The sequence below is a fragment of the Hylobates moloch genome, unplaced genomic scaffold (genome assembly GCF_009828535.3).
Source record: "Hylobates moloch isolate HMO894 unplaced genomic scaffold, HMol_V3 SCAFFOLD_20, whole genome shotgun sequence".
Lineage (NCBI taxonomy): Eukaryota > Metazoa > Chordata > Mammalia > Primates > Hylobatidae > Hylobates > Hylobates moloch.
In genome coordinates, this window is record NW_026652295.1 from 25490548 (window position 1) to 25511465 (window position 20918).

Below are 20918 nucleotides of genomic sequence, written 5' to 3' on the forward strand. Positions count from 1 at the left end.
GACTTTAGTTACCTGTAAGAAACTAACTCACAAACCCATGAAGGCAAATAGGACAGTACCTTAGAGAATTCCTGCAGTTGGAAGGCTACAAGTCAGTTCTTCCTTTGTTGGTGCTCCAGGAAATCAAATGTAAATATAAAATATAAATATAAAATGGGTCAAAGCCATGTTAAGATTAGAAATACATGGGCTCCAAAAAAAGTGAATACACACTCAAAGTAAATGTGATTCATATTTAGCTCATGTCTCATCTCAAACATTTGATTTTAATTTTTATTAACATTTATTAATTTGTTCATGTCCTAGTTTAATTTGCTACATGAAGTCGTTTGTATTTTGATGACATCAAAAAGTGTGAAACCCTCACCTTTTGGGCTTTGCTCTGTCTGTTCCCAGCATTTATCTCCTTCATAGTCTTAGTAAAACATAGAAATGTATATGCTCCCAAGATCAGCATATGTTCAAGACATTGAGGAGTGAAGAAAATCAGTTAAATCACTTTCTGTCATCACTCCATTTTCTTCTCATATCGAACATAAGCTGTACTTCATCACTATAAGCCTATATCCTTGTTTAAACAAGAAATGTAGTACTGAATATGAAACATGGCTGTTTTTTAAATTTCTCTCTGTAGGGAATTTTGTGTGTGTGTGGTGCTTGTGTGTATATTCCTTGATCCTGGTTCTTGAATATTTTGCCAAAGTCTATCTTCCCCATGTCACCAAGCATGACAGACCCATGAACCCAAAGACTTATGAATATTTTAATAACTAATTTCCCCCAGTAAAAATTAAAAAAAAAAATTTTTTTTGACCCTTAAACGACTCAAACTCTCTGTTTTATGACCTTTCCTGGATCTCTCCTGAGTTCAGCTATGCAAACAGTCCCAATATCAGGAGAATCACTGATCATTGTATTTCCCATTTTCCCAAGGAAACGTTGAACATTTACTGGAACCCTCCCAAATTAACTAAACGTCCAAATAGTTACAAGAAGCTATCATGAAATATTTTCAGTCCCAACTAATTTTATCAGAAAGAGCTGTTGTTCTAAGTATCCGTAATGCTCTTCTTGTGGAGAAATTCAAAAAGAACCTGTTGTTTCTCTTTTAATATAAAACAGATTTCCTCGTTAAATCTCAATGAAAATCAAGTAGTTGTTCAATGTATGAGAAGCCAAAAATGTGTAGGCTATTATTAGAAGACAGCAAGCAATTGAAGACACGAATGGAAGAATTTATATTTTAAATCAAAACCAAGAAGTTGTCCCTCTGAATTGTGAATCTCTGAAAGTTGGAGCTTTTGATAAAGGCCGAGGCTGCCTTAATAAAAACTAGAGAAAGAAAATGTAAAGATCATAAAGCCTTAGCCGTTCCAGTTCATTGTAGAATAGAATTGGTGTGATTCCTCCTCAGGAAATTTAAACTATTTTGCTTTTCTGAATTTCAGCAAACACAACTCAGAAACAGGGTTGAGACTAGGTTGCTGCCAAGCTGAAAGACTGAGCTGGGAACCAATCAGCGCGCAGCGTGTCTGTGTGTGACATACACGTAATCACAGACACACTCGCAGCCTGATTTTTTTTTAACTGTTAGATATCCAAACCCACAATCATGTCCGAAACTGTACATGCCGTGACTCCTGGTCTGTCTCCCAAGTCAAAGACTGAAGTAAAGAAAAAGGTTTGCAAGTCCGAAGTTGCAGTGAAGCGCAAGAAGTCCAGGGCCCTTCTGTGAGTTCATCACTAATGACTTAGCCAGCCGCCTCCAAGAAGCGCAGCGGCCTGTGGCCGCGCTCAAGTAGGTGTTGGCGGCTAGGATATGAAGAGCGGCTGCATTAAGCCGGGCCTTGCCGTTCGCGGTGGCCTACGCTTGTAATCTCAGCATTTTGGGATGCCAAAGCGGGAGAATCTCTTAAGCCAAGGAGTTGTTTTTGGTGGTTTTGTCTGTGTTTGGGGATTTTTTTTTTTTTTTTTGATGGAGACTAGCTCTGCTGCCCAGGCTGGGGTGCAGTGGTGCGATCTCGGTTCACTGCAACTTCCGCCTCCCAGGTTCAAGCCCTTCTCCTGCCTCAGCTTTCCATGTAGGTGGGACTGCAGGCGTGTGCCACCACACCCGGCTAATTTTTGTATTCTCAGTAGAGACGAAGTTTCAATGTGTTGGACAGGCTGGTCTCGAACTCTTGACATAACGTGATCCGCCCGCCTTGGCATCCTAAAGTGCTGTGATTACAGGCCTGAGCCACCTCGCCTTGCCAAGCTGAGGAGTTTTGAGGCCAGCCTGGGTAAGATAGTGAGACCTCGTCCCTAAAAATAAATACAAATTTTTAAAAATTTGAATAAAGTTAGGCCTTGAAAACAAACGAGGGCATCTTCGTGCTAACGAGAGCAGCGCCTCGGGTTCGTTCCAGCTAAACCAGGCGGTGTTAGGAAAATCAAGACCGAGGCCAGAGAAGCCGCTGCAGTCATGCCCAAGACAGCTGTCCCGGCAGCCGAGAGGCCCAAGAAAGCTTAGGGCGTCCTTATTCCGAAGAGTACTAAGCAGACCCCAAAGGCTTTTGCGGGTGGAGGCTGCTGGAGAAGTTTGGTTGGTCAAAGGTGGCCAAGAAAGTTCCCAAGCCAGAGGTGTCCAAGCCTAAGAAAGCGGCCCCCAAAACAAAGAGAAATTAAAACTAGAGTACCTTAAAGGCTGTTTTAAGAACTGCCCAATTATAATAAGGCTTTTTACACCAATTCCGTAAGGGGAAGGGGGACGGATAGAGGTAAGAATGCTTACTTACCTTGACTGAACAGAGGTTCCAGTTTACGGACAGCAACAGTACACAGCAACTTTTATAGAAAAGGTGGTTGGCTCTGAAAAGAGCCTTTGGGTTTTGGTTAGCACACATTCACACGACAATTTACGCCCTCTCCCCACGAATGCGGCGAGCAAGCTGGATGTCCTTGGGCATGATAGTCACTCGCTTGGCGTGAATAGCGCATAGGTTGGTGTCCTCAAAGAGCCCCACCAGGTAGGCCTCGCAGGCCTCCTGCAGCGCCATCACCGCCGAGCTCTGAAAGCGCAGATCGGTCTTGAAGTCCTGCGCGATCTCACGGACCAGACGCTGGAATGGCAGTTTGCGAATCAGCAGCTCTGTCGACTTCTGGTAGCGGCGGATCTCGCGCAGAGCCACAGTGCCTGGCCGGTAACGGTGGGGCTTCTTCACGCCGCCGGTGGCCGGAGCGCTCTTTCGAGCAGCCTTAGTGGCCAGCTGCTTGCGTGGCGCCTTCCCACCGGTGGACTTGCGAGCAGTCTGCTTGGTACGAGCCATTGCGAACTTCTAAACCCTGCTAAATGACGAAAAAACGAAACGCTAACCTTTTCTACCCGTATATATAAAGACAGCCCTGTTCTGATTGGACAAGGCAGCCATTCCCCTGCAGCTCGATTGGTGGAGACGTCCATTCCCTGACAGAACATCTCCTGCATGTAGACCAAATATTAAAACTTTCCTCAGTCCATCTCCTTTAACTGCTGGGTTTTCAACCCTTTCGCCTCTGTGCCATGTTTCTGGCTTTTATTTAAAACCGACTTTGATTCTCCTTTGCAAAATTGTATCTAGCTACTAGGATGACGTGTCTTAATTTCTTTTCAAATGTTGGCGCTGAAACTGGCTTTGATCAACGTTTTAAAAAGGCGCGCGCTAGTTGTGATTGGCCAAGTGATTTCTTTCTACCCTCTTTAGTTTAGAAAGGCTAATTTCATATCTTGATTTGTCTATTTAAACTTGGAGATATTTTCAATAATTTGTTCCAAATGCACCATGACTATTAACTCATACGTAACAATTTGAAACCTGATGTTAAGCTACATGAACATATTTAATTTCACCACAATATGACATCCTCATGAACGCACTCTCTTATCTTTTACAAGTTCAACTGGTATTTGTGTAATCTGCTGTAAAAAAAAAAAAAAAAAGCCAAATTTATAAATGGCACAAAAAGACCAGTGTGCCCTTTTTAGTCATGCTGAACACTGTGCTAAGAAACACCACCTAAGGGCCATCTGGTTCCAGAGGATGTAGGTTTGTATTCCTATTTATAATTAATTAGGGTTAGCTCAGTAGAGTCGAAAGTGGCTTGCAAAAACAAACCCAAAAATCTTTACAAATTACAGGTTATTTCGTATCATTAAGATGCATACAAAAGACAATAAAAGGTTGGTTCTGGTTCTGTTGCTTTAAGTCACTAACTATATTTGTATGTAAATGTAAACACTGACAAACATTAACTTCTCTCCTCTATTTCTCAGGCCTTTTAACAGCTTTGCAATCCTAACGAGCTGCTGCATTGATCGATGTAAATTACATGTGACACAAAGTCTCTTTGCATTTTAATTAGTTTGCTTTTTTGGGTTTTTGTTTTGAGATAGAGCATGGCTCTGTAGCCCAAACTGGATTGCAGTGAGCCGAGATCGCGCCTCCGGGGTTCAAGCTTTTCTCCTGCCTCAACCTCTTAAGTAGCTGAAATTACAGGCGCGCGCCACCACGCCCGGCTAATTTTTGTATTTTCAGTAGAGACGTGTTTTCACACCGTGTTAGGCTGTTCTGGAACTCCTGACCCTGTGATGCGCCCACCTTGACCTTCCAAAGTCCTGGGATTACAGGCGTGAGCAACCCCGCCCGGACAATTTGCTTAAGTATTTTTATGGCATCTTTAAAATGGACGGTGTTTCACGGTTCATAGTGTAAGAACACCCACTTATAGGTGGAAGAATTATTAAAGAAAACTGCAATAGGTACTTACATAGAGAAAATGTGAGCCCTTTTAATGAATACATGGGTGGCTCTGAAAAGAGCCTTTGGTTAAGATTGCTTCCGCAAAAAGCCAATATGCGAGTTCTCGTTTTACTTGCCCTTGGCCTTGTGGTGGCTCTCAGTCTTCTTAGGCAGCAGTACAGCCTGGATGTTGGGCAGAACACCGCCCTGAGCAATTGTGACTTTACCCAGCAGCTTGTTTAGCTCCTCGTCGTTGCGGATGGCTAGCTGCAGGTGTCGGGGGATGATGCGGGTCTTCTTGTTGTCGCGGGCCGCGTTGCCCGCCAGCTCCAGGATCTCGGCGGTCAGGTACTCCAACACCGCCGCCAGATACACTGGCGCGCCGGCCCCGACTCGCTCGGAGTAGTTGCCCTTGCGGAGCAAGCGGTGCACTCGGCCCACAGGAAACTGGAGCCCGGCCCGCGAAGAGCGGGTCTTGGCCTTGGCTCGGGCCTTTCCGCCTTGCTTGCCGCGTCCGGACATTTTGAAACCTCAAAAACAATGTTGAGCAATGAAGACAAAAACATAAAAGTGAGTTTTGTTAGCAAGTGAGAAACTATTATACTTGGAAGTCGAATTGTAAATAACGCTATTTGATTGGCTAGAACAACCAACCAATTGCAAAGAAACGCGAGAATCACCTAATTTGCATACCACAGGCACACAAGACAATTTATCCAATCAATGTGTAAGCTTTTAAATGCCAGTTTAGGATAGGAGCTCTACAAATATTACCAGCTGCAGAGTGAAGACACTTGCATTTCCCTTTAGGTTGTGGACGAAGTGTTTATCATGCCTGAACCTGCTAAGTCCGCTCCTGCCCCAAAGAAGGGCTCCAAAAAGGCGGTGACCAAGGCGCAGAAGAAGGATGGTAAGAAGCGCAAGCGTAGCCGCAAGGAGAGCTATTCCGTGTACGTGTACAAGGTGCTAAAGCAAGTCCACCCCGACACTGGCATTTCATCTAAGGCCATGGGCATCATGAACTCCTTCGTCAACGATATCTTCGAGCGCATCGCTGGCGAGGCTTCCCGCCTGGCGCATTACAACAAGCGCTCAACCATCACCTCCAGGGAGATCCAGACGGCCGTGCGCCTGCTGCTGCCCGGGGAGCTGGCCAAGCACGCTGTGTCGGAGGGCACCAAGGCTGTCACCAAGTACACCAGCTCTAAGTAATTCTAACGTCTTCATACCCAATCCCAAAGGCTCTTTTAAGAGCCACCCACTTTTTCAGCTATAGAGTTGTAATTACCTGCATATTTTCTGTGTTTACCACCAACAGGTTTGGTTTTATCCTGATTTGAGGAGATTGCTGCTGTGTAGGTCTAGACCACAGTTCTTTTCACTGGTTGAAGGCAAAATGCTGTACTTAACCGTGGCACGTTTGCTTTACCCCAAGTGCTGGTTAGAAGGCTGGCCCATTGTGCTCATATGCACATCTTTCTTATGTTGTGCTGTGATGTGTCCCTTGTCAAACTGGTTGCATAAGAAAAGCACTTTTGAAATTAATTTTTTTTTGCTACTAACATAGTGCGAGGGAAAGGAATGTCTTCCTTAATTCCGGTTTAGTCATCACAGCATTGGCGAATTTAGCTGGTTAAAATAATGTAATCAAATTCTTCAAAATATAAGGAAAGCAAGAAAAGTAATGTGCATGAAAACAGAAAATGTGAACACCGGTGCCTGGATGCAGCACTAATAATCAAAATTGTTCTTGGTTTAGTTAAAGAAAAGTTTGGCCACTGGCAAAATACCATTTGGGAGTAATGACTGGAAGTCCAGGAGAGAAACACCCCTAATACTAAAATATTTTCTTGTCACTTCCTCAAAGTTGTTTTTGACTTTTTTTCTTTCAGGGTTGACTTCATATGTGTTCATTTTATTCTAATAGGCAAAAGTTGCAATTTTTAAATGAAAAAATGATTTGTCATTCTACTTAGAAATACCACAATTTTTCTATTCTATATACTCATATATAAAGATATTGAAGTTTTACCGTATTCTTTGTAATTACAAAGCTTACTTGAGATCATAAACTGTTATGAATGGCATCCATTGTAGAATACTTAGAATTTTTACAAAATGTTTTTGTATCTTAAAAATATTTAAAATATTATATGCAAAATATTCTTAGAATTTGAACCCAGTTAAAAAAGGAATAGTATTCTATACTATTCCTTTTTTTTTTTTTTTTTGAGATGGAGTTTTGCTATTGTTGCTCAGAGTAGAGTGCAATGGCGTGCTCTCGGCTCACTGCAACCTCTGCCTCCCGGGTTCAAGCGATTCTCCTGGAGTAGCTGGGACTACAGGCACCCGCCACCACGCCCGACTAATTTTTTATATTTATAGTACACATGGGGTTTCTCCATATCGGCCGGGCTGGTTTCGAACTCCTGACCTCAGGTGATCCACCGTCCTCAGACTCCCAAAATGGTGAGATTACAGGTATAAGCCGCCACACCCGTCCCGTAATTATTTTTCAACTTCCCACTCCCTGTCCGGCACATAAATGGACACAGAACACAGCACATACAAAGCATATATAAACATTCAAATAAACAAAACCCAACTGAAAAAAAATGAAAGCAGCAAGAAAAACCTAGAAAAACGAAAACTAAAAATACTAAGTAGCTTCATGTGCAAATTTACATGGGGATAGCAGTCGATTTTTGCTTTCTGTAGTTCCAGAAGTAAATATCTAAACTAAGGTCTACATCAGCTTGAGGGGAATACAACTTTCTGAAATTATATGCAGAAATGTGGCTATATGTGTTTCCCCTTCCCAGAACAAATTATATAGCTTTCTATCAGATTCTAAAAATATTATGATCCACTATGTTAAGCAGAATAAGGCTACCCCAGTGATGACCACATCCTAATCCCTGGAGTCTGCAAATTCCCAGAGTCTTTGTTAGGTAACATGACAAAGGGCAACTAAGGTTTCCATGGAATTAAGGCTACTAATTGGCTGACCTTAAAGTAAGGAGATTATATTGCATGTTATGAATTAACCCAATATAATTACGAAGATTCTTAGAAGTGGAAGAGGGAATTGGAATAGAGAACTAGAGATATGGCAGCATGAGAAAAATTTGGCCATAAATTGCAGGCTTTCAAAATGAAAGAAAAGGACCATGATCTAAGGAGAGAGTGGCATCTATCAGGTAAAAAGACAAGGGAAAAGATACAGGTTCTTTATTTCTTTAGTTAATATCAAGCCAACACCTTGACACTTTTGCTCAGTAAGATCTGTGACTGAGTCCCAATTTTAAAAACTATATAATTATAAATTTGTATTTTTTAATCATAAAATGTGATACATTTTCAAACCAGCAATAGGAAACCAATACACCCATGCAAGTTTAAGAATTGAGTAATGTACCAGCCCCGGCCCGGGACCCTACAGCTGCCGAGATGTTGATGCCTAAGAAGAACCGGATTGCCATTTATAAACTCCTTTTTAAGGAGGGAGTCATGGTGGCCAAGAATGATGTCCATACGCCTAAGCACCTAGAATTGGCAGACAAGAATGTGCCCAACCTTCATGTCATGAAGGCCATGCAGTCTCTCAAGTCCCGAGGCTACTTGAAGGAACAGTTTGCCTGGAGACATTTCTAGTGATACCTCACCAATGAGGGCATCCAGTATCTCCGTAATTACCTTCATCTGCCCCCAGAGATTGTGCCTGCACCCTACATCGCAGCCGCCCAGAGACTGGCAGGCCTCCGCCTCAAGGTCTGGAGGGTGAGCAACCTGCAAGACTCACAAGAGGGGAAGCCGACAGAGATACCTACAGACGGAGTGCTGTGTCCTCTGGTGCTGACAAGAAAGCCAAGGCTGGGGCTGGGTCAACAACCGAATTCCACTTTAGAGGCAGATTTGGATTCTGGTCAGCCACCTCAGTAAAACTGGAGAAGATTATTTTACATTGAATAAACTTACAGCCGAAAAAACTTAAAAAAAAAAAAAGAGAATTCAGTAATGTATTAACTAATAGTCTATTAAATTATAATTTTATATATTTAAATACAAATGTGTAAATACTATTATTATAGAAGCATGTAAATTCTTCCTAAATATCACAGTCTCACAGAATTTTGATATTGCTGGGATTTTAACAGCAGCAATTTACAGTTCCTTTTTGTTTAGTTTCTACATATTTGATTTCTTTTCACAGTAGAAATCCTAACATTTGTAAGTCTAGCAGGGCATACAAATTAACTAACATGTACCCGGTAGCCTTCGAACGGAAGACCCAAAGATACAGGGGAAATCATACATTTTTATGCTTAGATTCAACAAAGTATGGACAGCTGTGTAGAAATATGATTGGACACAAAGGGTACGAGCTAATGCTAACAGATTGAGCTAATGATAATAGCCCAGCAAGGCCTGTCTAGATTCTTCTTGGACTTTCTGGGCAGCATTCTCTCCTCTTGGGAATAGGACAAGCCCTCTTAAATCGGGGTCTTATGACCTACAATCAAACAAGGTAGGCCAGGCAATTTCTTTACTGCCAGTTTTCACACAAAAAGGCAGAGGGAAAGTTGGATTAATATTTTTTAGGTTTTATGGCTAGCTTTGGGTCTAGCTTTGGTTTATATGTTCCATCTTGGGGAGGAAGGAGTCTAGTTCCTATAGCTAGCTTCGGGGAAGAATGGGAAGGAGAAAGAGGAAGGTGGGAGAAGGAGAAAAACTTACTGCTGAGGCCTTCATTTTGCAGCATTGTTTTCTGAGTCCCAACACTACCTTTTATTTTAAAAGGCTGTAGGAAGTCGCCTATTCAATAACTTGGCCCATTACAGGTTGCCAGTTCTCTTGTGATAAAGGCTGCTACCAGCATCAAAGAGAAAAGAAAACTAACAATAGAGAAGTAAACATTAACACACCAGTGAGTTTCTAGGTTTAGATGTGCGAGTTAGCTAGATATTTAAATGAGAATTATAAATTTTAATAAACAGGGAAGAAAGAAAAATAAGCCAAAAATGTAACACGGGCGTCCACAGCGAGGACCAGAATTCGTGGGATCAATTTTTTTTTTTTTTCTTTTCTTTGAGACGTTGTTCCGCTCTTGTTGCACAGGCTGGAGTGCAATGGTGTGATCTGGGCTCACCGCAATCTCTGCCTCCTGGGTTCAAACGATTCTCCTACCTCAGCCTCCTAAGTAGTTGGGATTACAGGTATGCGCCACCACGCCCAGCTAATTTTGTATTCTTAGTAGAGACGCGGTTTTTCCATGTTGGAGACTGGTATTGAACTCCCGACCTCAGGTGATCCGCCCGCCTCAACATCCCAAAGCGCTGGGATTACAGGCGTGAGCCGCAACGCCCGGCGGGATCACTAATTACCCATGTCTTTCTCTTCGGGAAGAAAATCCTTTTGGTCAGATTTCCCTTGGCTTGGTAGTGGAGAGGGTGAGATCTTGCAGTTTTCAAACACTTCCTAAGGGGGTTCCGTCCCCAAGAGAGCAAGCAACAGAAATGCCCGAGGCACCGTGCCTATGGGGACAAAGCTGAACTCCTCATGGAATGAGATTGCTGCAGTTCCGGTCTTGTGAGCTGAAGCTCCTATTCAGTCGTCCTAGAGCATCCCAAGCAGCAAATGATATTAAACATGTTAATGTATTTAATCTCATTTACTTGTTAAAATACGCCTAAATTTCCTCTTTGGGAACGCAAGACTTGCATTGATGCCTCCATGGAGAGCGCACTCTGCCGGCGGGAACTGGAGTCGTTGGTAACGTCCTCCCGGTCTAATCTGAGAGGGGTGGGGCCAGCAGGCAGTACCAAAGTTCCCGTATGTGCGTTCTCAGTCTTCAATTAGGTCCGAATTCCCGGAATATAAGGGTACTACCTTCGCTTATCTTACAAATTTCTGCGGCGTTTTTCGTTGGTGTGTTCGGCATGTCTGGTCGTGGCAAAGGCGGAAAGGGGCTGGGTAAAGGAGGCGCTAAGCGTCACCGTAAAGTCTTGCGAGATAATATTCAGGGCATTACCAAACCTGCTATCCGGCGCCTTGCTCGTCGCGGCGGCGTCAAGCGCATTTCTGGTCTCATCTATGAGGAGACTCGCGGTGTTCTGAAGGTGTTTCTGGAAAACGTGATTCGTGATGCTGTCACTTATACAGAGCATGCCAAACGCAAGACTGTGACAGCGATGGATGTGGTCTACGCCCTCAAGCGACAGGGACGCACTCTTTATGGCTTCGGTGGCTGATGCTTCCGCTTAAACAATTCATCTCGACTTCTCAAATCAAAGGCCCTTTTCAGGGCCGCCCACACTTTTCCTCAAAAGAGCTCGTGACTTGTTTCTAAGTTATTGCTCCTGTGAACAGGTACGTATTTCTTTCGCCGTTTTTTTCTGTTCCAAATTACATTTGGGGTTTCCGCATACGATTTTCTAGGCTACGATCCCTTTGTGTTTACAATTACTGTATTAAATACAGCCTTATCAGGAGGTGTAGTAGGGCCTTAGATTGCACTGAAAAGGGTAAAGTAATAGTGTCTCAAATCTGTTTCCCTTACCACTTTTGAGTACTTAAAAACTGCATGGTTTTCGACATAAGTAGGAAAACTGCAAGAGACTGCGTAACCGCTCAAAATGGCGGAGAGCGAGGAACAAAGCTGGTGCCTGGCAACGGGCCGGACCCGCGAATTAGCGCAGCCAATCTTGGGAAGGATTGTGGGCCTTAAATACTAGCGGCCTGTTTTCTATTTAACCTAACGACCGACTTTCTGGTGTAGATAAGCTCACGCAAGGAGAGGTTGCAAGCATGCATTTCGGAATTCTTTTAAACCAACCTAGTTGTCTTAGAAGTTCTCATATTTGCTGTGTTTCGAATAAAGGAATTTGACCGTCCTTAAACTCTAAAGCTTGAAATTTAGCATTTATCTCACATGAGACAAATGTTAAAGTTTAGGAACTCATGTTCCTGCCTGAGGCAAGGAACTGAAACCAGATCACTGCATCCAGACTGTAAGACTCTGTGTCTCATGCATCATTGCTTCCTTATCCCTCCCTGATTTCCTGTTTTCTCGTCCTCCTCGCTACATAAGCCCCCAGATTTTGGTCGGGGAGACGGATTTGTGATTTCATCTCCCTTTCTCCTAAGCAGCACTGGATTAAAGCCTGCCTTCCTCTAAGTCATTGACATTCTCTGGCGAGCAGAAGGACCTAGACTGAACCCCTGGAATATCGGTAATAAAAACATTTAAAAAGTAGGTAGGATGTTACTTAGTGAACAACGGTATAGAAACATCACTTAAACTTGTTAACAATAGCAATGACAGTTTTTATAGTATACATACTATACTATAATAGGACATCATACCACAAATTGTTAGGTATACACTACTTAAACTCCACATAATCGAGTCGCATGGCTAGCAGAAAAAATGAAGGATTGATCATCTTAGTGTTATTGCCATATGGTTTCTTTCCTGTAAGCAGAAACCAACTGCTGGAAAGCATTGTAGAAACTATAGTTAGAAAATTTTCCAAGGGATTCTGATTGACCAGCCAGAAACCCCTTTCCCTTGCTTTGCAGTCCTGCCACAACTCTAATTAGAGGACCAGTCTTGTAGATACTCGTTATTGATAAGTGGACAATAGACCTTAAGCCAGTTTCAGCCAGCTTGTAGAGACTGAACAAATTGTCTGCCCTACAGTTCACCTTTTGGCATACAGTAAATCCCACCTCATTCTAATGCTAAAAGGCTCCCCATGGTTAAAATGAAATGTGTGTTACATGTTTTCCCGAAGTGCAAGTGCCTGACTTCCCTCATGAATATTCATAGAATTTTTCCAAACCTACTCAATCTGTATGTAAGATTGACTCTGTAAGGCATATATATATTCCAGCTCCCCTTCACTGCCACGGAGCGCTCATTCCATCCTGGGATTGCTTCTCCCTCTGAAAATAAAGCCTTTGTTACTTCCTACTTGGATCTCATTGTCTATTATTCAAAAAAGACATGTACTCATTCCACATTAAAAACATCCCGGTTATGCCCCAGATGTCTTGGAGATCTGGTTTGTTTAAAGAAGGATCCAGCCATAACTTCGGTTGTGTCTCCAGTTTTCTTATCTAAAACAGGCTCCTCTCCCCTACTTCCCCATTTTTGGACATTGATTTCTTGGAGACCAGACTTAACGGAATTTTTTTTGTTTTGTTTTGTATTGGCTTGATTCTTAATCATTTTACTTGGCTTCTGTACTCCATGCCCTGTAAAGTACAAGTGACTTCCATACACTTAATTGAAATCCGGTGAATATTCCTGTCAGGAACAGTTTACAGATTTAAGGTACATAGTAGTGCACTACATCAGAAACACACGATGTCTGGTTTAGGTAAACTCCAAGTGATAGAAAAATCGCAGGTTTGGGCTGGGAACAGTGGCTCATGCCTCTATTCCCAGCACGTTGGGAGGGCAAGGTGGGTCGATCACCTGAGGTCGGGATTTCAAGACCAGCCTGGCCAACATGGTGAAAACCGGGCTCTACTAAAAATAAAAAAATTAACTGGGCACGGTGTCAGGCACCTGTAATCCCAGCTAATCAGGAGGATGAGGCCGGAGAATCGCTTGAACCCAGGAGGCAGAGGTTGCAGTGAGCCAAGGTGGTACCACTGCACTTCAGCCTGGGCAACAGAGAAAGACTGCCAAAAAAAAAAAAAAAAAAAAAAAAAACCGTTGGTTTAGAGTGATAGTTTCACTGAAAATCAGATGTTTCTTCTAGCCAGCAAGTAATCTGTAGGCTGATACTTTGAAATCAGGAAAATAAATAGTTATTTTGAATGTCATTTTTTAAAAGCGTGAGCTCGTGCATATATATGAAAAGCATCATGTTACTGGTGCTAAGGCACTAGTTTGAGGAGAAAAATTTTATGAGAATGTTAATGTAACAACAGCGACAAAAAGGAGCACATAGCATGTACCAAGCATTGTTCTGTGCTCTGGGAATTAGAACAGTGAATGAGAAAGAACAAAACAAGATGTTTGTATTCATAGAATTTATAGTTACTGGGTGGGGGTACATACACAAAATAAGTAAAACTGTGTGTCAGATGGTGCTGACTGCTATGAAGATCACCGAAGCAGGAAAAGGCACAGCATGTGGAGGGAAGAGGTGATATTTTAAATGATATGGTCTTGGAAAATTTTACTCATAAAGTGATAAAAAATACATTGAGAAAGTGAGAGAGTATGCCAAATAGAATACCAAGCAGGAAAGCCTGGAAGTAAAAAGCAGGTATTATGGCTGGAAAAAGGGGCAGAGGTGAGGCAGACAATGGAAGGCAGGACAAGGGACCCCTCCACACTTGTTTACATGCTATGCTGACTACAGCAGCACCCAGCTCCATAACCTTGCAGCCATTGAAGCTTCCGCTCATAAAATCAGCCAATCAGACATAAAAGAAATAGAACACTCCAACCACAAACATCCTGGCCATCAGCATAGGGACTTCCAAAAGACCTTCCCCAAATGAACATGTGCTGTAGGGCCTTAGATTATCCTAACCTAACTTTTGCATCATGTTAATGATAAAAATCATACCCCTGCATGGAGATTTAAGATGCCAATGAGACCTGAGACACAGGAAAAAGCATGACAAGGGACTGCAAAGGTGTATCCAACAGACCACCCCAAACATGCCATGATGTCACCTGGACAAAGCCCAGAGAAGAATAACAAACTAGACTAGCTTGCTTTCAAGGAGCCAGCTGCAAGTATAACTCTGGTTGCTGTCTCCCTTTCTGCTCAAGCTGAAAGCCCTAATAAACTTCCTTGCTCACGTGCGTCTTAGATTCTTGGTTGATTTCTGTTTCCTGAGGGGCAAGAACCCACTGCCGGTATCGGAGAGGGTGCAAAGAAAAAGCAAGTAAGCGGCCGGGCGCGGTGGCTCACGCTTGTAATCCCAGCACTTTGGGAGGCCGAGGCGGGCGGATCACGAGGTCAGGAGATCGAGACCACGGTGAGACCCCGTCTCTACTAAAAATACAAAAAAATTAGCCGGGCGTAGTGGCGGGCGCCTGTAGTCCCAGCTACTCGGAGAGGCTGAGGCAGGAGAATGGCGTGAACCCGGGAGGCGGAGCTTGCAGTGAGCCGAGACTGCGCCACTGCACTCCAGCCTGGGCGACAGAGCAAGACTCCGTCTCCAAAAAAAAAAAAAAAAAAAAAAAAAAAAAAGCAAGTAAGATCTGCGAGGCAAATGGAGACGAGCGAGGCAAATGGAGACGAGTCTCTATATGGCCTTGTAGACCAGTGTGACTACTGTTTTACTCTGAGTGAGATAGGAGCCACTGCAAGGTTTTGAGCGGAGAACTGACATAATCTGATTTATAGACACACACACACACATATATATATATATATATATTTTTTTTGAGACAGAGTCTCAGTCTGTCGCCCAGGCTGGAGTGCAGTGGTACAATCTCGGCTCACTGCAACCTCAGCCTCCCAGGTTCCAGTGATTCTCCTGCCTCAGCCTTCCGAGTAGCTGGGACTACAGGTGTGTGCCACCACGCCCGGCTAATTTTTTGTATTTTTAGTAGAGACGAGGTTTCACCGTGTTCCAAGGAAGTTTTGGAGAGGATTCAAATTCTTAGTTTTGGATATCCAGAGAGAATTTAAGATGCCTGTTACATATCTAAGAGAAGGATATGAAAGATATGAAATAGACAGTTGGCTATAAAAACCTGCGGGTTAGAAAAGAAACATGGAGATATAATTCACAGTCGTCAAACCATAATTGCCATAAAAGTGAAAAAGCCACAAGATGGGATTAAATCTCTTAAGAAAGAAGGTAGATAATAAAGAGAAAAAGCTTTGGGTCAAAGAAGTAAAGAGTGTTTTGTATTCATGACGTGAATTCCTAACTTACAGTTTTACAATTTCTTTCTCCAGTAATTTTCCTTTTCTCCTGTAATTTTCAGAACAAACAATATTATCCCTATTTTACAAATGTGGAAAAATTCCCTTACTAATATGAGTATGAAATAACATTGGAATCCTCACTTAAATAATCTATTAAAGTTAGAGCCATGGGGAGATCACTTTGGAGATCCAGTGATAGATATTCACAGTTTTTCCAAAACACACCCACTCTCGCCACATATCTGGGGACATTTGAATCCCCTGATGCAATTCTATGTGTTCTCAGGCATCCTGAAGCCTATTTGTGGAAACCGGCTTCAGAGCTCTGTATCTGATTCTGCCTTTTCTCTTCCCTTAGCGCTGCCACTTCTGATGGCTCTGAGAAGATGGACCTGGAGAATGAAAATCTCCATCTGATTCCTTTGAACTGATGTTTCCTTGTTGCCATGGAGATACTATACATATATTTATGTCGTGAACACTAAATGACCAGCCTACAGCGTTGTACTCCATACTCAGAGACCCTGTTATTTACTTGAAAGTCCAATTAATATGAACTTCCAATTTCAACAGAATCTCGTTATCTCTGCCAAAACAGCTAATCTCATCATCTTGAAATTGGTGAATGGCATTTATACACTTTAAGTTGGAATCATGTCTTTTTCTTTCACATCCTACATAATAATCTATCAGTAAGTTCTATGAGCTCTTCCTTGAAATCACAAACAGAATCCAACCATTCAGTGGTCAGAGTCGAACCATCCTGGCAACAGGTGAAACCTTTATTAAACATACAAATTAATAGGGCAGTGGTGGGCCTAGCTGAGGCAGGAGAATGGCGTGAACCCCGGAGGCGGAGCTTGCAGTGAGCCGAGATAGCGCCACTGCACTCCAGCCTGGGCGAAAGAGCAAGACTCCGTCTCAAAACAACAACAACAACAACAAAAAACTCAAGGTCCTTTCAGTGGGTTACAGTGCCACACTGTCTGATCCTTGTTACCTCTTTGGCCTCAAATCCCGCTACTCTTCCTCTCCTTCCTAGCCAACTCGACTAGTTCCTGGAACTTGCTAGAAGTACTCATCACTTTCAGGAAGGACGTACTGATGGTTCCCCTTGAGTGGTCCACTCAGCTTCTAGGTTTCTGTAGGTGTTGTTCCCTCACTTCCTTCAGGTTTGTATTCAAATATCATAGTTTTCTTGAGGCTATCCCTAACAGCACTGTTTAGCATTACAACCCCTCCCCACCACCTCCATATTTTTTCCTGCCCTTGAGGAGCTTCCAGTCTATTTGGTCAGTCAAAACATGCCCTCATGGGAATCAGAGCAGGAATTAAATACTATATACAATTTCAGAAAACAGGCCAGGCACGGTGGCTCATGCCTGTAAGCCCAGCAATTTGGGAGGCTAAGGTGGGTAGATCACCTGAGGTCAGGAGTTCGAGACCAGCCTGACCAACATGGTGAAACACTGTCTCTACTAGAAATACAAAATTAGCCAGGTATGGTGGCACACGCCTGTAAATCCAGCTACTTGGGAGGCTGAGACAGGAGAATTGCTTGAACTCAGGAGGCAGAGGCTGAAGTGAGCCGAGATCGTGCCATTGCACTCCAGCCCGGGCAACGAGAACAAGACTCCATCTCAAAAGAAAATAGAAGTTCAGAAAATAGTATAAATCATGTCAGTATTGGAAGAGATGGTTGATGCTTGGCCAAGTGGCTTTTTGCCACGTTTGGAGGCATGTTAGGCCAATGACAGGAATGTGGACTTTATTCTGAACAATATGGAACCACGCAAAATCCCTTTCCTGACCCCTCAACTGTTCTGATTATGTAAAACAATTCTCATATCTTTTACAAAACTATTTCTTGCACTGAGTATGTTGAATTCAAATTGTGTGTTTAATTTATCTGAACAAGTGCCTGAATGAATGGATAAATAAACACAAATCTAAATGAATTTACAAATGATAAAATGAAATACTTCAGTGTGCATGTGAAGTATTTCCTTTCCCTGGCAGAAAAGGAAAATATTTCAAGAAGAACAAAACAAGTCTCACAGGCCGGGTGCAGTGACTCACGTCTGTAATCCCAGCACCTTGGGAGGCCAAGGCACCTGAGGTCAGGAGTTCAAGACCAGGCTGGCCAACATGATGAAACCCCATCTCTACTAAAATACAAAAATTAGCCGGGCATGGTGGCACACGTGGTCTGTAGTCCCAGCTATTCGGGAGGCTGAGGCAGGAGACTCACTCAAACCTGGGAATTGGAGGTTGCAGTGAGCCGATATCGCACCACTGCACTCCAGCCTGGGTGACAGAGCAAGACTCCATCTGAAAAAAAAGGAAAAAAGGGAAAAAAAATCAAGTCTTATATAGTAGCAGAGATTTTTGTTAAGCACTCACTCTTTTTTCAGAATCTACAGACTTTTGGAGTATAAGGGGAGATTTCCTTTTTCATAACCAAATTTTTGCTATAAGCAATATTTCGTAGTTTACAGTTCTTTTTATAGAAGTTGGAGTGACTTTTCCACAGACATAATTGTACATTATTTTTTCTTTATTTGCTTTTAAGTTTGTACTTCTAGACACATTTAAAAATGTAACAAATTGATATACAAGTTATAAAGAATAACATGATGGCCATGCTTGAACCCAATTGTCAATCAAAAAATTTGTTATATCTGTTATATTTGTCATATTACCAAAAACTGCTTTGAACTCATCTCTCATCTTCCTGCTACTGCCCCCAGAGGTAACCATGACCATAAATTATGTCACTTTCTGGCCTTAATCCTTCTTGTTCCTCTGTTCCTTACAGTCATTTTGTACTTTTTAAATTAGCCCTCCCATTTGATCCTCTCTGAGGTCATTAGGACATTATTTCATAAACATGAACATGTGCTCAGAGTCACACATATTATTAGGTGGTTCACAAATAATTCTTAGTCTGTTTTTTCCTGTTTTTTTTTTTTTTCCTTTTATGCTAGGATATTCTATTCTCTTGATTTTCCATTTCTTTAGTCAGCGTATCTTAAATTTACTCTATTCGTTTTTATATTGCATAGGATAATAGCTGGTACGTAGTTGGTGCTCAATAATTACTTGTGGAATAAGTTAGTTTTTCTTAACATACAGCAGAGAGACTTGGAGAGGAAAGGGCCTAGGGAGAGTTTCCTATTTCTTAACCACACCATTGAGAGTTTGGCATAGAGACAAATAGAGAAAGTTATCTTTAGAGGAGCTGTCTATTGCACCAAAAAAAAATGTAACAGCACTGTTAACATCTTGGCATTGACCCCTATAGTCACTCTTTTCCCTAAAACTGTAGTGTGTGTGTTTGTGTGTGTGACATCATGTAAATATGAATACACTATTTGGCAACTTGGATTTACCCCATACAATACCATGAGCATATTTTATGTCGGTTTTTTTAAAAGCATTATTTTTAACAGTTGCATAATATTCCATTAGGGATAAAACCTAGTTTTAGGCAAAGTCCAACTCTTCAACATTAATATTTCCAGTTGTTAGCCACAGTAAACAAAAATATGGACAATATTTACAAAATTAGAAGTTAAAATCAATGAGAGTTTGTATATTTTTAAATATTTGCAGAAAAGAAAAGGGAGTATTCTGGAATGGGGACTAGATTTCAAACTTGGATGAGTTAAGTGAAGATAGGTAGAGTATCATAAGGTCTGTCTTGGTTGCGCTGAGTCTGAGATGCCTGTGAAATACTTATTTCATGTACTATTTAGAAGCCTAATCACCATAATTTTTGATATCGACTGAATTGCCTGTCCCCAGCCCACAATTCAAACATTGAAGTCCAATACCAACTACTTGAAAATGTGACTTTATTTGGAGATAAGGTCTTTAAAGGTGTAAAATGAGGTTTTAAGGGTGGGTCCTAATCTATTCTGACTGCTGTCCTTATAAGATGATATTAAAACACAAACCACACACACACAGGAAAGACCAGAGAGGGGAAAACCCAGGGAAGTGGCCCCAGAAAAAATCAATCATGCTCACTGGGTTGATCTTGAACTTGTAGCCTTCAGAATTGTGACAAAATTAATTTTTTTAAGCCACACAGTATTTGGTAGTTTGTTTTGGCAGCCCTAGTGAACACACTTCTCAAACATTTTCATTCTGGGAATACTTTTCTCCACACCTTTTTAATGTTATGCCAGCTTTTGTACTCCACAAAGACAAACACGCAGAACACAGATGCACACCTACCCCTACTGTATGTTGTAGGGGAGGAAACAGCGTTTCCTTTTACCCATCTTATGTTCATTGGCTGGGGCCCTGAAACAAAATACAGATTAACAAGAGAAAAATATACACTTTTTTTTAATTTTTAATTTTTTTTTTTTTTTTTTGATACAGAGTCTGGCTCTGTCGCCCATGCTGGAGTGCAGTCGCCTGATCTTGGCTCACGGCAAGCTCCACCTCCAGGCTTCATGGCATTCTCCTGCCACAGCCTCCCGAGTAGCTGGGACTACAGGCACCCGCCACCACCCCCGGCTAATTTTTTTGAATTTTCAGTAGAGACCGGGTTTCACCGTGTTAGCCAGGATGAGTCTCCATCTCCTGACCTCGTGATCCACCCGCCTCGGCCTCCCAAAGTGCTGGGATTACAGGCGTGAGCCAGCGTGAGCCACCGCGCCGGGCCAAGAGAAAAACATTCACATTTAATATAAAGTTTTACATGACATAAGGAAATAAGGACCTGTAGAAGGGCTTAAACCTGAGTGTTTTTGCACTAGGTTTGATGAAGAGTAGAGAGTCATGCAGAAATATAACAAGACAAAAATAATACGAGCTAAGGATAATAAACAAGGAGAAATCTAGCAAGGTCTATTGTTCACATTCCTCTCATACTCTGCAAGACTCACAGGAGGGTCTTAAGACCTGCTTCAGAGGAAGGTCATAAGAACATTCCTGTCTATGTTGTTCTACTAATGTCTCAGAATATTTACTATGTCAATGCGCCATACTTTGGAGTACTATGTTGTTTTCAGAAACCTGAGGTTGCTCATGGAGTACTATGGAGTAGTGACTTTTTTTTTTTTTTGGTCCCATTTTAGAAATTTGATTAATGAGTATAAACTAATGGTTTCTGTGTTTGAGACGGAGTTTCGCTCTTGTTGTCCAGGCTGGAATGAAATGGCGGGATCTTGACTCACTGCAACCCCCGCCTCCCAGTTTCAAGCGTTTCTCCTGCCTCAGTCTCCGAAGTAGCTGG

The 20918-nt window shown here is 42.3% G+C and overlaps 3 protein-coding genes and 2 pseudogenes across 3 annotated transcripts in view; 3 read left to right on the forward strand and 2 right to left on the reverse strand.

Moving 5' to 3' along the window:
• The window catches only part of LOC116459905 (uncharacterized), a 58690-nt gene that overhangs the window by 5223 nt on the left and 32549 nt on the right, over positions 1 to 20918 (reverse strand). Inside the window, exon 4 of the mRNA XM_032140666.2 lies at positions 2962 to 3317. Coding sequence (XP_031996557.2) covers positions 2962 to 3317 — 356 coding nt within the window. The remainder of the gene's footprint in view (positions 1 to 2961; positions 3318 to 20918) is intronic.
• On the reverse strand, positions 4818 to 5330 carry LOC116459885 (histone H2A type 1-D). Its single transcript, XM_032140643.2, has one exon. The coding sequence runs from the start codon at positions 5277 to 5279 to the stop codon at positions 4887 to 4889; it is 393 nt and encodes a 130-aa protein (XP_031996534.1). The 5' UTR covers positions 5280 to 5330; the 3' UTR covers positions 4818 to 4886.
• LOC116459894 (histone H2B type 1-C/E/F/G/I) lies at positions 5490 to 6019 on the forward strand. The gene has a single exon (XM_032140655.2). The coding sequence runs from the start codon at positions 5589 to 5591 to the stop codon at positions 5967 to 5969; it is 381 nt and encodes a 126-aa protein (XP_031996546.1). The 5' UTR covers positions 5490 to 5588; the 3' UTR covers positions 5970 to 6019.
• On the forward strand, positions 8178 to 8699 carry LOC116459875 (small ribosomal subunit protein eS10-like; annotated as a pseudogene).
• LOC116459911 (uncharacterized) overlaps positions 10643 to 20918 on the forward strand; it is a 36273-nt pseudogene continuing 25997 nt past the window's right edge.